The following is a 15151-nucleotide window of genomic DNA, read 5'->3' as shown; positions in this document are numbered from 1 at the left end:
AGCATTTGCTCTTCACTTCACGTAAATTTTGCTCAACACCCGGTGCTTCACTAACGCTTCGCTAATGGGCGCCCCCGTGCGCCTTTAGCAGGCTTCTTCGCGCAAAGGCAAGGAATCCGCCTAATGTTGCCACCCTCAGCCAAACCCCCACCCAGGCGAAACACAACAGCAGCACTTCACCTCGATTCTCTTCCCGTTTTTCCACTTTTCTCGCACTTGTACTTTTTATAATGCCACCGCTACGCGACGGTCAAGTGCAACCTGGAGTGTGTGGTGTCACAGCGAATGGCCAGCCAACTTTTTGCAGGATTAACTTACGGGTGATGCATGCCTTGGTGCATCGAACGCAAGTGCGGCTCTGCGTTACACGCAATCTGATCACATTCTTATCCCGCACATAAACAAAACTCACAATGCTGCGCTGTCAAGCTGTATCAGCTGATGATAGACGTTCAACCTCACTATCGGAATTTAAGTAATGATTCTTGCCGTTTGCATTCCTTTAATTCCCAACACCCACGCACTAAAAATGATGTGTGTGCATGCGCGATTTAACGGTCCTGTGGCATTAAGACGATCGCTTGAAATTGTGTGGATTTTATTTTATTTCCCTCCGTTGCAATTGGCTGGAATTTTCCGATCTAGTGCCAAGGCGCTGAAACCAGCATCATTTTGACGTTTTGTCAACTGACGTTAGCGCTCTTCCAGCTAATGTTAATGATTGTTTTTCCAATTGAAAAATATATTTTTCTTTGAAAGAATGATTAATTTAACGAAAAATCAAACACTTGGAAACCCCAAGCAATATGAGAAATTAGTTATAATCGTTTAAAAATGCAGATTCAAAACAAATTTGACATAAGGGCGCAATCATGATTGCCATGCATGGCGATACCTGCAGGTCTCGCTATTCAGCATATCTGTAAACAAATAACAAATGAACACCGCAAAAGCCATGGACAAGAGTTTGCGTTTGCAGCTGGAATTGCGGCAGAAAATCATTGAATCTTACAAAGTTGTATCCGTTTACAAAACTATAATCGATGCGTACATAGTGGTAACTACTGATACAGGAATATTGGCATTAATTTGTTACTGACTCCCGTTATCGATTGTAGGACTTCTTCCATCAAAATCACTGGAACAGCTTATCGCCCAGTTGGAATCGCTTCTTCAGCACTGTGCCAATCCAACAACTCCCGGAACTTCTTTCCTTTGAATGTCGGAGCAACGAAACGAATGTGTGGCCTTTGACATTGTTAGCCTTACGATCGCTTTTTCGTCGATTGGTACATACCAGAAGTAAGCCGAAGGAACAACAGCCTACCACTTCCAGTGGTGTGAACCACAAAAAAACAGCTTTGTTTAAAAAATCAGTTAAACTGAAAAAGCGACATGAGATTGAACAATTCGCTATCAACTGCTCACGTGAACCGCTCGAAAGCTTCTGTAACACGCTGATCGACATTGGTTCAGGTCAGGGGAACCTAGCGCGCAGTCTTGCCTACGGATACGGGTTCCGGGTCTGTTGTTTAGATCAAAATGAATCGTTCGTCCAAGCGGCAAGGTATATGTAGGGAAAATCAAAATGCACATCAATCGTTCATATTGTACTTTCTTTCAATAGGGAAAAAGACAAGGAACTTTGGCGTCGTTTAGCCAAACTCGATCCATCTTTATGTGGCACGATCACTCATCCCGTCCATCTGCACGAGAAAGTCAATCTCGATCACATTGATCCTGTGCGCTTCGTGCAACTCCTGCGAGATGCATTGAATGTCGAAAAGGAACAACAATCTGAAGAGTTTAAGTTCGGATTAATCGGGCTCCATCCGTGTGGCGATTTGGCACCATCGTTGCTTCGGCTTTTCCTCGCATGCCAGGAGTGTCGGTTCGTGAAGCTCGTATGCTGCTGCTATATGAAGCTTTCCTGTGAGACATCAATGTCCACAAGCGCGACGAATGATTACGGTTTCCCGCTTAGTGACTTTTGTCGCACTACTAAACTCGCCCTAAGCTACGAAGCTCGCGAAATTGGATGCCATGCCATTGAACAGTATCGGAACAAGCTGGGAAACGATTATCATGAGCTTAAAGTGCACGCTTACCGTGCCGCCATCGAGAGCATCATCATTCGTATGCGTCCTGATTTGAAACATTCCGGACTTAAAGGTGGCATTAAGGCCACCGAAGTGAGTTTTGCTGAATACTGCCAACATGCGATTGCAGGACTAGGGATCATCATACCGGAGAAAGATATCCAATCGCAAGAGACGCAACTTAATCTCAGCCGATGGAAAGAGGTTGTAAAGTTTTATACCATAAGACTGATGTTTGCACCACTCATAGAAACAATCATCCTATACGACCGTTTACTGTTTCTGCTCGAAAAAGGTACCCTTAGAAGCATACTGTTTGTGGCGCGTTGTTTTGTTACCCCATTCAAATCTTTATCCTCACAGGTGCGCAGGCTCGCATAGATGTTCTTTTCGATCCATGCCTTTCTCCACGGAATCATGTCATCACTGCGTATAAGTGATTGAAGGTGCTTTACCAATTATACTGGTGGGACTACGTTGTCCGATGATTATATTTAAATAAACAATTGTTATCGATATTAAATACTCTGGAGTTAGGAAGCTGCATAGGGGACAGAACTGATTTCTGTACAATCAGTTCTCATTTGTAGTCAAGTCTTTTTTCCATCAAGTCCATCCTCTAAATCACAGATCGTGCTGTATGTATTGCAGGAGAATTGAATTCCGATGTAGCCAAGACCTTTTGGGACTCGGAATGTTAGCGCATTGGAAGCCTCTATCCTTCATCGTCGGCCATATTTCGTAGTGGTACTTCGTCTACCCGTGCGGATCCTTGTCCGGATCGGAAGCAAATAACGCGTGCCATCAGTATCACCAATAGGCTGGTCACGATCAGTGTGCTAACAATGGAAAATATTCCAATCGAACCAGCGGTCAGCGTACTATTCATTCCGGACGCACTGGAGTAGTGGCCATTGATAGTGTTCTCACCTTCGTTGTGCACGGACATCGGTCTCGATGTGGACGATCGGGGTGAAATTAAACGGAACTTGTGCACCATCTGTGGATCCAGTTCCGCGACGTACAATTCCGATCCATCGTCCACGACGGCCAGTTCGTGCGGATTGCTAAACGCATGTTTCGAGTTATTCGGTTGAAATCGACCAATCACATTTCCACTCTCCATCTCTATAATGAATCCACCGACAGGGACCGAACCGAGATCGAGACCCGGTCCATTGATGGTGTACAACAAGCCACCATCCGATGCAATGTACTTCACGCTAAACAATCGACTACCGATCTCCGGACTGCTGTACTGCGAGTGGAATGTTCCATTTCCGGTGTGGAAACACTGCACCCGGCCCTGTTCCCGATCGGCCACACACAATAGATCACGATCCGGTACCACTGCTAAGGCGTGCGGGATTGCAAAGTAATTGGCCGGTACTGGTCCGGGCGCGAGCGTGAATGTACGGGTCAGTAGGAAGGAATTGCGCCCCCAGGACAGGATTGGAACACCTTCCGGCGAGTACTTCACGATACGCCCATTGCAGTAGCCATCTGCTACAAAAAACTCACCACTCCTTAACACCGCGACGGACGTGGGCTTGCAATAGTGGTACATATCGTTGCCCGGTTCAAAACGAGTGCCGAGCGTCAACGCGGGTTCGGTCGTCGAGTGGTTTAGGTCAAACTTAAACACCTGATGCAGGGCCACATCCGTCAGCCAGTAGTTCTGGTCGTGATCGATCGTCAATCCATGTGGCATGTAGAATAAGTTTTCACCCCATTCCTGTAGCAAAGTGCCGGAATTGTGGCCAAACTTTAGCACCGTATGTTGTGATATTGGACCAGCTGTTGCCTCTAAGTATACGTTCTGCGTGTCGAACGAAGTAAACGACCAGACGTGGGAACCCCGATGGAATATGACGACATTACCAGCACCATCGATGGCCACGGCTGACACCGACCCTAGTTTGCGATCTAGAATTGGCCAACTAGACACGTATCCATACTCTGGGGAAGAGTAAGAGCAAATGTATTTCGAATGATCAAAGCAACACCTGCACCGCATTATGATCGTTACCATGTGCACCGAACCGTGGAATGGTCGAGCTATTCCCGTTATCCCTGCTCGTGCTCTGTGCCGTTCGAGGCACAGCTTGTGGTCTACCTTCAACCGTATTCACTAAAATAATCCAAATTGAACTCAACAATAGCACCATTTTGTTCAAATTGGAGAGATTTCTATGATGCTTCCTGTACATTATTGCACTGTTTACTGCAATAATCAATCGGAGCTAAAAAAAGCAACAAAAAGAAACAACCTTATCGGATGACGAATTGAACAAACTACACTGATTTTGATAAGAAAGAACACACAACAACGAGCGAACTCACCTTTTAGCGCGTTACACCCCTAGTGGGAATACAACGGTAACAGCGATCTACTTCTTGTCGTCATGGATACGTGCACGTACCCAATTGCTATCAAAACTGTGACCTTACACCAACGCGAAACACCGCTTGGTTCACACAGATCTGTAGCATTTTCGAAGCCAGTTAATACTTCCACCGTTTAATGAACGTTGTTTTGTTCTATCGGTTCGACGTCATTCCTGTTTACACAACTGTTCTGCACATATTGAGTGCAAAAGCTAGCTAGCGCACAGCACCAACACATGAAATGTGATTTCTGCCGAGTTTCTCGCTCACCTGCTAATGAGAATCTTTACGATGGCAAGCGTTTATATTCCCTAGTTCAAAGCTTCCCGAAGTGATCGTATTTTTTTTCTCGATCGGCCTTGAATATGCGATCGATCCGTGAACTTGTTATGGTTTAGCAACTCGTCCTTCAAAACTTACCCCATGATAAGCCAACTTTTTGCAGGTTAATCTGATATCTGCTAGTACCAACACTGTTCGCCAGAGTAAATCAAGCAAATTATGAAATTGCTTTACAATCATCATCCTCCTTAAACAATCTTATCGATCGAACGATCATATCAAGCATATCACAACACATTTACTTGTTAAATTATTCATTGACGAAAATGTATTTCAAACAGCGTTTATTGACCGATTCATCATACCAATCTTAAAGTCATCAATCATAAATTACGATAACATTCTTCACCCCGCGATTACTGCTCGTCTACAGATAAAGCATACACATTGTCTAACGGCTCACTATTATATCTCGACTTACTTGCTAACATCACACTGCGTTCCACATCCATGCGCTTGCACACCGCCCTCGCTACACCTTTTTGCAATTGCAATTTTACTTTATCAATATCCCACAAACAATCGGTACCCTAAGTACATTGTTTATCCGAACATTTGGAAACATCGATGGATCAAACATGGTCATAATATCTTAAAACCACACACACACATATATATACACGCATACGTAAAAGAGCATATACTCGGTTCGAATCCAGATTGGCTTAGATAATTGGGAAAAATACTAATACACTTAACCATACTATCAGCGATCTGCACATGCAGAATTTTACCTAGCCTAGCCTGTTTCCTTTTTAGAGATACTATCAATGCTCTCGAATTGACCTTGAGAAAAATGGAGTTGACCAGAGGGATGAGAATACTAGCACTAGAACATCAAGCGCACTGGTGCCAGCGGTCCGAAAACTCCGTACTCGAAAAAAATACTGAAATAAATCACGAATCGGTTTCGAATAGTGATGGATTACTAGCGACTGGTGTCAATCGTGTGCGTGTGTCTATTCTCTTGTACCTTAGCGTTAGTAGTACTAGAAATAGGATTGCTGCTACTATTTAGTTGAAGGAATTTTCTCCAAAAAGTCCAATGCCAGTACATACTCGACTTCCTCCAAACATTGCTTCGTGTCCTTTTCGGTGTCACTGTACGAGATGTGTGATGGCCACCGCATCGAGAGTGTCGAAAAGAAACCGTACAAGTCCTGCAAAGTGTTTATCGACTGACAGGTCAACATGATGTGCTTTCCCTTTGTGGTTTGCGTTTTCTATCAATAAAGATACTCAATTAATAAGTAGATCTTTATACACATGTTTAACGACAGTCAACGCTTGACCGCACTTACCGGTGAGTGAGACGTGTAGCGAAGATCCATTAGTTGCGATATTCTGGAAACATGAGGTATGAATGCCATTTTCTTCTCATCATATCCACCGACTTTATGCAGATTCTCGTTTTGGCTGCTTACGAATGCCCATCGATACCTGAAACCGGGAAGGGATTATATCAAATCCACCGTAAGCCATCATCCACTGCATAAGGATACTTACATTTGAAAGTGTGGTAAAATGGTGGCCGGCAACACGCAACCCAATTCGAGTAACTTGGCCGTTTCTAGTTGCACCATTCGCCAGTGCGGATGTCCGTAAGAATAAAGCCCATTGCTTGTGTTCGTGACCCATGCCGTGTCCAACCCCGACAGCATACGGATATGTTGACTAAAGCGTTAACCCCGGAGAAGAACAGAAAAAAACGAGTCAGAAAGCAATGCTATTTGCGGTGAGCATATATATAATCCATTTCCATCCTGGTCGTATTCAGTTTTTCGATTATATAGACACAAGGGAAAGCAAAATTGTTCTATTCGTCTCTTTGGTGTGCTAAAGTCATTCTTACCTTGATTGGGATCTGTTATTTGAAGTTGGGGATGATGGTGGTTCAGTATTCAAATGACGAAATACAAACAATCAATGAAGAAACAGTGATTTTGTTTTGTTTGGTGTGTGTGGAGACGGTGGAAAAAGACAAAGAGAAAATGCGCATATTTAGTCAGATCAATCAGAGCAGTGAACTGTACACCCAGGAATTATAATTCTAGGAAACCCCGCTGCGGACAAAGCTAATTCCGTCCACTGCTTACAACAACACAAATAAACACAAGAGGAGATATCAACTGAATGGATCAGACAGAAGGAATCAAACCAAAGCGTCTACAGTAGATAGAACGAAAATACCAAACCGAAAAGGGTTACTCTACCGAATACTTAGGAGGAAGTTTGTGAGGTTAACAAGAACAAAAAATACTAGTGGAGGATAAAAGAATTTGCGCCATTTCCATTCGTTTATGAAAAAAAAATGTCATACCTAAATTCTTCCGTATCCGTCATAAGCTCCTGTTCAATCGACAGAAACACTTGGACCATTTCCGCGATAATGATTGGCCATAGGCTGGTCACATGGTCGGCTGACATTCGCAGCAGCAATACTCGGAAGCACAGGAAAACTGCCGATTGGATCAAGGGTACTACCTGAGGTAGACGCAAACTGTTGGCAAGTTGTTCTGAAAGCAAACAGGGTGAAATCATTCCATACATGCTTTCTTGATGCATCGCGCTAGACAGTAAGTACCTTGAATCTCCGGCATATATTTGTGGTACTGATCGACTTCGCTGCAGAAAATGATAAAGGCAAGTCGCTTCAGCAACAGTGCACGCTGCTCATATTCTTGCTCCTTGGACGTAAATATATTCAATGTTCCGGTTTGCGCTAATGGTAAACGATCTACAGGTACAAACAAGACAAGATGTTAAGTTCGGTTGATTTTAGAGCTATAGTAGCACAAGTTCACTTACTCATAAGATCTCTAAAGGTAGTATTATCACAGGTCATCAAACTATCCAGAATAGTTTTCCAGTACGGCAAACAGCGGCTATCCATTTGAAAGAAGGCTGTATCCAACAGCAGGTCGAGTGCATCCTTTCGCCAAGCCTTTCGAATGTACTGCAATAAAACAGAAGGATGAGCGGTTAGCGTATGTTACAGTGTAATCGCTCCCCCACTAGGATCATATGTACCTGGTACGTGCTTAAGCTGGCCAGCAGATTCGAGCAGGCGTGAAACGTTGGAATGTTTTTGACGGTGTGCGTTTTAAGGTAAGGCACGATGTTGTACATGACACCAGTAACGATAGTCGTCACTTTGTCCTTTTCCTGCGAGCTGAACGCAACGTCAAGCAACGATGCCAGAATGATGGCTAGAATCGATTGCGCCTGTATCGAATAGTGCTGATTTGATGGCATCAACAATCCATCTTTGCCCGTGCTGTCAATCGAACTAAACTCCTCTTTCACCGAAAGATTGCGCCTTAGCCATGTGGTCTGTTCGAGGCAGGAACCGGCCACATTCGACACCGCTTCCACTAAACGCGACGTCACGTCGTGCAGATCACGAAGGTCTTTCTTGTCCGAGAATGGCATCGTCGGGCATCGCTGTACAAACTCGTTCAGTATAGAAAGCGCCACAAACTGGGCTGTTATTTGCAATCCCAGACAGTCCTTTAGTAATGCGTACAGCGAACTCCAGCAGTCAGTGTACTGTGCAGGCGAAACACCGGATATGAGGAAAAAGTACAACAGTTCCAGTGCGCTCACTTCCAGATTTAGGCCCAATGGCGGTTGATAGATCGCTGGTGGGCTCTTAATAACCTGATGCATCGTTTGAATGAAGGAATCCACCGACATGATACGTATACCGGTGATCAACTTTACCAACAGCAGTTGATTATCGCTTGCTTGAGGTAGCGCTTTTGACATTATGTCGAAGAAATCAACGTCGGAAGCTTCATTTCCCGTTACTTCACTGATCGTTGACGCCTTGCCGGAACTATCGTTATTACTACGCTCATACCAAGCAACGGCAATCGCGGTCAGGAAGTTAGTACCATAGTGCATTGAGATAGGGCTCAAGAATTCCAGCAGCTGGTGCTTTCCTCGTCGGAAATCGCTGATGGTTGTCTCCCACAGCGTGGCGATAGTGATAATAATACGGGGCAGGTGACTTAGAATAGCCGCTTTGGCAACTTCTTGATGATTCTTCTTCACCTGTTGATTGATGCTACCGCTCAGCAACGAAGAAGAGTAGGACAAAAACACATTCATTATGTTGTTAATGATCTGTCCAGATTGATTCGCCGTGGCGGAAGTTAATCCGTTGTTTGATCCTGTTGAGGCATTGAACATGCTGGCGAGTGAAATCTGTTGAGAGCTATCTAACAGACAGTAGTGGGCAAGAACTGTGATTGCTTCAAGCTGCGAGACGATGTAATCGATCGATTGTACAAGGATGCGTTCGCGCCTGGTCACTCTGTCTAGGTTATTGCAGAGCTGATGGATCACGCTGATCACGATGTTCGTTAGATTGCCGGGAGGTAAACAAGTCAGACAGGCCGTTATCATATCGGTCCAGTTCTTGTGCACGTGCTGTAATCGATCACATGCTAGTGCGGACAAGATCGTTGACAGGAACATAGGTTGCTGCGCGAGCAATAGGTTGGGTGTATACCGGTACGTACGCTTTGTTTCCGGTGCGACCTTAGTTGGAGAAGCACTTGACGATGTGGCAACACCGCTCTTTCCGCTTGCCGTTGAACTTCCGACGATATTGGATGTTCCAGATGTTCCCGATGCTGCAGTTCCCTCACCTCCGTCTGCACGCTGTAAAGTGATCTCATGCTCTAGCTTCAACAGTGCTAACAGCAACCGAAGCAGTTCGATTTGGTAAGCCTCCGCATTTTGACGCGTGCTTTCCGGATCACTGTACCGGAGTACCTCATCTGCTGGGCAAGTGTAGCCTCCAGGGCTAGAGAAGTAGTTCACCGAGGACGCCAGGCAGTAAAGCACAATTTTCTGCACCTTACACTTGTCCAGCAGGTCCGCAACATAGTTGGCAAGATTCTTGCCTACGTCCCGCACCACTGCTAGCAACTCGCCGAAGATCGTGGTCATCAACTCAATGCACTCCAGCTGAATCTTGGCATTCGTATTAAAGTCGTCGCGCGACGGTTGTCTTCCCTTGCCATCCCTTCCCTGATCAGTCTGATAACTGCGCGTGTAGTACAGCAGTACGGTAAGAATCACCTCGAGGTACATACTTCCGCGATACAAATTCTGATGTTCCGAGTCGTCCCGTGCTTCCGTGAAGCCCTTGCCAAAGATATTGCGTCGGTGTCGTAGAAGCAGTGATTTGATCTGCCCACTTGAGACGGACGTAGTCACCGAGAGGCATAAAAAGAACCGAGCATCATTCGTCAGAATGTTGCGTAATGTTTCGATCGTATACAGGGCCTGCTTCGTATTGAACACAGACTCGTACACAAGGAAGTGTGTATGGAATGGGTACAGCTTATTCCCGTTGCGCCAGCTCTTTATACGTGTGAACGTCACTTTCGGAGCCGCCTTATCCTCCTCGCCGCCAGTCGTGCCTTCTGTGAATGCGCTGGTAGTAGTGGTTGTAGTCATAGTGATACTGCCATCCTCGTTCGTGATTTCGTCAGTGGTTATAGTTCCATTCACCGACGGAGATAATCCATTCGTCAATGTATAAGAAGATCCGGAAAGTAACGAGTCCTCCCCAGCGCCAGAGAGGTTTCCCGACGAGATGAGATATGTCTTACGATTACGGAAACGATCACTTGATTTACTGATGAAATCCACTATTGGACCATCCTCGACGTACCGCTTGATTGGTTCATTGTCTATATATCCCTCCGATCCTCGGTACCTGCTATTCCGTTGCTTCCCTCGTGCATGCCCTGGAAAGTCCGGTTCACTATCATTTGTGTCATCAAGATCGGACGTTGATCGGTGGAATTCCTTCTTGCCGAACTGAGACGTTCCTCCTGGTGTAGCAAGAGAACTCGGTTCCGATATACCGCTGTCCACGTCGACGGCCGCCAAAAGTCCCATGGAATTGGACCGATTTCTCATACCACTGGCCTTTGTCGGTAATTGATCCGATTCGAGTGGATTGATAATCACCGAAATCTTCCCGTATTGTCCTCCGTCGTCGCCTTGCTCGGACGTCAAACCACCCACCTGCTGTACCTTCTTTCCAACACTTTCGTTCGTTACATAGTTGGACACAATCAGCTGTCCACCACTTCCCGGAGTGCCGGAGCGTCCAGAATCGCTTCCCTTCGAATTGCCACTGCCTCCGCCACCGATGGAGACGCCAAATATTTTTTTCTGAATTGATCTAATAGGACTTCGCTTCTTACCCAAACCGGCCGCCGGATCCATATGGTACCGTATCTGACCATCTTCCGAGCTAACCGCAAAGCAAGCTTGGTTCAACTGCACATCCGCATCGGCAAGTAACTCCTTCTCCCACTCACTCACCGATACACCATTTGTTGCAGCATCGTCCAACTCTGTTCCTGCGCCAGCTCCCCGTAAACGCTTTGGACAGAAGATACTTAAACGTTTCGTGCTTTCGTTCAACAGAATTTTCAGGAGCAACTTCAATATACGTCCTATATCGCCACGCACCAGTGCCTCTCGCAGCCAATTTGCCGTCTTCACCTGTATCGAAACATTCCTAGGCAGGGTGAGCGAGTCCAGTACCAAAAACAGCAGCTTTTCAAATTCATTCCCGTGGTATGTGTCTCGACCAAGCTTCCATAGCAGCTGAAACTTGCGGAATCCTTCCGAATCGATCTTCAGCTCCGTCTTTGCTAATACCGGAATTTGCCAAAGGGCGTGCAGTGCGGACGGATCTCTTCGTCGCATGGTGCGCTCCATCACACCTCGGTAGTAACTTTCGGCAGTTTCATCATCGTCAAACAAGGTTTGAGGTACGAGCAATCGATCGATTATGACATGCTCCGTAAACCGACTGTCAAGACAGTTGTGTATACGGTACAGTAGTTGGCTTATCGTGCGTGCCTCTGGTCGAGACGCATCGAGATAGTCCCAAAGCATCGTGGTCAGCACCTGAAACACTTTAGTACGCCGCTCCAAACAGTTTACGTGCGATAGCTTCAGCAGTGGCATCATAAGCACGATCGTTTTGCCATTGCTAGACTCCTTGGACGATTTCTTACCATTCGTTCGCAGTAAACCAATCATATCGATCAACGTTTGGGCCGCGGAGAGTTGTGTGTCCAGGTCGCTGACGAAGATCGCTAGCACAGTGAGAGCTTTCAACCATCCGGGCACGTCATCCAAACGCTCTGTGTTTCCGCCCTCGTTTCGGTAGCTGGGAAACGAAGACATTTCCGTTAAGACGTTACATGCCAGTTTCAGCGCGTTTCGTAACGATTCACACACGGGTGTGTGGGAGACTCGGGATAATTTTTCGTTCCCTCGTACCAGCTGAGCTATTTCGTACTCCTGCTTGCGGCTCATCTCTCGAACTGGGACTTTCGCAGCCGATATCTCCGATCGTCGCTCGACCGATTGTGCCAGCATAGCGGTAAGCTTAACTCTCGACGACTGTGCATTTGTCAAAAGTGTCTCAAATACTTCGTTCAGTTCGCACATTAATGTATTTATGACAACCAAATCCTGATCGTTCGAAGATGCCAAACTCGCCGCGTGGTCATTCACATTGAGAATAACATTTGCCTGCAGACTTACATGTTCATCGCAGGAACTGTCCACTTGAGACAACAGCTTACGACATATGTACAGTTCAAAAAAGGACACATACTGTCGTATACAGCGATCCAAGATAGGACAATCAGGTAACTGTGCTATTGTAGACACACCTGCAGCAACAGCAGCAGCACCGCTTTCCGAAGGTTGCACCTGTATGACGATTCCTCTCCCCGCGATTCCTACTTCTTCTGCTCCACTGGCTGTACTGCTACGACTTCGATTACTATTTGAATTGCTACTATAACTACTGCTGCTACTGCTGGTGCTGCTACTGCTGCTACAGCTAAATCGCTTTCGTCCCTCGATCGGATCTTCTTCGGTACCACTGGCCAACTCATTTCCATTGACCCCGGTGCCATTTTCTAAGTTCGGTGTCGAGCTCGCGCCGCTTATCTTTATTTCCGACTCCACGTGGTTAAGCTTCGTTTTGCTACCCTGCAGGGAACCCTCCCGGCTGGAGTTTAGCTCGCTCAGCTTAGTGTATGATTTGGACTTTTTGCTCTTTTTACTGTACTTCCCGCTTCCTGGTCCAGATCCACCTCCACTGCCCTTTTTGTGCAGTCCCTGGCTCGAACTCGATCGCTGGAATGTACCATTTTCCAATACCTGCAGCGAAGTTTCGTGTATTTTAGAATCACTACTACTCTTCTCGAGATTGTTACACTCTTTCGTTCCGTCACTCTGCAGCCCGGTGGCATTCTGCGGTGTAGAACTGACGCTTCGGTTCAACGTTAAATCAAACACTTTTTCCGACATGATCATGGGCTGAATTTTGGAAACTATTTTCACCAACAACCGCAACGATGAAGCTACTTCAATCGAGTGCATATTGCTCTCGTACGTGGTGAGCATGGAGATAAGCGATAACAGGAACTTTGGCAGATGGACGCGCGTTGTCTCGTTGTACATCTCCAGCGAGAGCGTTTCCAATAGGAACTCAGTCAAATGGCACACCTCCACTGTGGTGGCGGGGCCTGAATCGATCCGTATTGGTTCCGTGTCGGTTCTTTGTCGTTCGGTCCGGATTGCTGCCTCACGATACAGCCGTGCCATATAGTTCCATATGTACGCTGGATCGAACGTCGAGAACAGTAAATTGGCCGACTTCTGCACCTCCAGATTACCGTTACAAAGCGATATTGCACGGATGATGTCACAGAGCAGATCGTCTAGAATGCGCAAACCTATTTCCGCCTTATCCAGCAATGAAATCAGTATCCGATACGGACTAAGATCAACTGGGGTGTGTGTAATGCTCTCCTTGAGAATCATCTTGAATGCGGCTATTAGGCGTTTTTTAGCGTACCGCTCGAAATACGTGTTCGGATCGTACGGTTCAGAAGAATTCGCTGAGCAAGATGAGGCAACCGTGCCCGCAGCTGCCGTACTTTGCATATGCTTACCCATGCTGGTGTCGGCTCCGAGCAGCCAAGAGTAAAGACGCCGGTTTAATGACATGTCTCGTCGTAGAATCGTGTTGAGAGCTGTTTTGACCAGTCGCGTTGTATACATCTCGGAAAGTAATGGATCATGCATTGGGAATGCCAGCAGTAGAAACTCGAGCGTATTTCGCTGCACCAGTATCACTGCGTCGTTCAAACAACTGCAAAGCCCATTCACCATCAGCTCCATACTGCTACCCATCAGCTCTCGTTGGGCCGCACACGGTACTTTCTTATCGTAATGTTCCAGCACGTAGGTAATGGCCGGCAACCGAACGGACGCATTCGTTACAATACACTCCCACAAGCAGGTGTAGAAACATTCTAGCTGCACAGCAGTGCACACTTTATCCAGTAGCTGGTTCGTACGCTCAAAGTGATCCTGACCGGCTTCAAGGCCCGGAAACACTCCACTCAAAAACCCGCTCAGTGCGGGTCTTAGCTTCTCGCCAAGCGGCACAAAATATTTCTCGTAGATGGACAGTAAAGCCGGACGCACGTTCATTGCCGAGTAGCCCAACAGTGGAAACAACCCAGCACTGTAGATGAACAGCTCGGAGGCGAGCCTTTCCACACCGATGTTGCTGAAGATGACGTCGTACGACTCCAGCGCCTTCAGATGCACGCCCGACGGTAGCGCCGGATGCATGCATTGTGCCAAGCGCTTGGAAATTTTGATCCGTCGCGGAATTATTTGATACTGTGCGTTGGAAGAGATCACTTTGTTGAGTTTGCCGAGCGCCGAGATCAGATCGGCCCATTCGCTGGAATATTCGAAGTTTTTCAGCGCCTTGTCTATGTTCGAGATGTACACGCGGTACTTTTGTTGCTTCATCAAATCATACTCCTCCATCAGCCCGGATCCGGTGGCGCTGTCCATGGTTGGTCGAGTCTTGGAATTTCCGCCTTTTGTCGTGTTTGCAGAAGCTAAAAATATAAAGCGGAAAAAGACAACTTTCAAAACTTCTGAGCAAACATCGAAACACTACCGTCGCGATACTGTTTGGTTTGGCAACTCGCCCACTAGACACACACCCACTGGAGAAAACATAACACGCAGATATCATCACCGCATGTTGCATAGCATTTGAGGACAAATGCTGATAACACCGCGACTAAAACCGGTCGCTTTGGGAAGCTTCGGCAATGTGTGAATCCCCGTAGTAGATACCGATCGACTGGGGCCGGTTTCGGTGTGAAAAAGATACCAATGTGTGTGCTATATGAAGATGAAAGGCACACGCAACCAACCAACCTATTGCCTTTCAA

General features: G+C 46.4%; 3 protein-coding genes across 3 annotated transcripts; 1 reads left to right on the top strand and 2 right to left on the bottom strand.

The window, feature by feature from the left end:
• The first annotated feature begins 955 nt into the window (after positions 1-955).
• LOC128714679 (methyltransferase-like protein 25B) lies at positions 956-2539 on the top strand. Its single transcript, XM_053809555.1, has 4 exons — positions 956-1057; positions 1119-1567; positions 1628-2394; positions 2463-2539. The coding sequence occupies exons 1-4, from the start codon at positions 956-958 to the stop codon at positions 2537-2539; spliced, it is 1395 nt and encodes a 464-aa protein (XP_053665530.1).
• A 275-nt stretch (positions 2540-2814) lies between these two features.
• On the bottom strand, positions 2815-4309 carry LOC128714657 (peptidyl-alpha-hydroxyglycine alpha-amidating lyase 1). Its single transcript, XM_053809533.1, has 2 exons — positions 4129-4309; positions 2815-4058 (listed from the first exon to the last, which is right to left on the bottom strand). Exons 1-2 carry the CDS (start codon positions 4307-4309, stop codon positions 2815-2817), a joined length of 1425 nt encoding a protein of 474 aa, XP_053665508.1.
• Positions 4310-5839: 1530 nt separating this feature from the next.
• LOC128712147 (protein dopey-1 homolog) lies at positions 5840-14777 on the bottom strand. The gene is made up of 8 exons (XM_053807043.1): positions 7860-14777; positions 7638-7785; positions 7414-7566; positions 7150-7345; positions 6682-6693; positions 6336-6503; positions 6131-6269; positions 5840-6052 (listed from the first exon to the last, which is right to left on the bottom strand). The coding sequence occupies exons 1-8, from the start codon at positions 14760-14762 to the stop codon at positions 5840-5842; spliced, it is 7932 nt and encodes a 2643-aa protein (XP_053663018.1). The 5' UTR covers positions 14763-14777.
• Between the last annotated feature and the right edge of the window lie 374 nt (positions 14778-15151).

This window comes from Anopheles marshallii, chromosome 3 (genome assembly GCF_943734725.1).
Source record: "Anopheles marshallii chromosome 3, idAnoMarsDA_429_01, whole genome shotgun sequence".
Lineage (NCBI taxonomy): Eukaryota > Metazoa > Arthropoda > Insecta > Diptera > Culicidae > Anopheles > Anopheles marshallii.
This window is presented reverse-complemented; position numbering and strand designations above follow the sequence as displayed.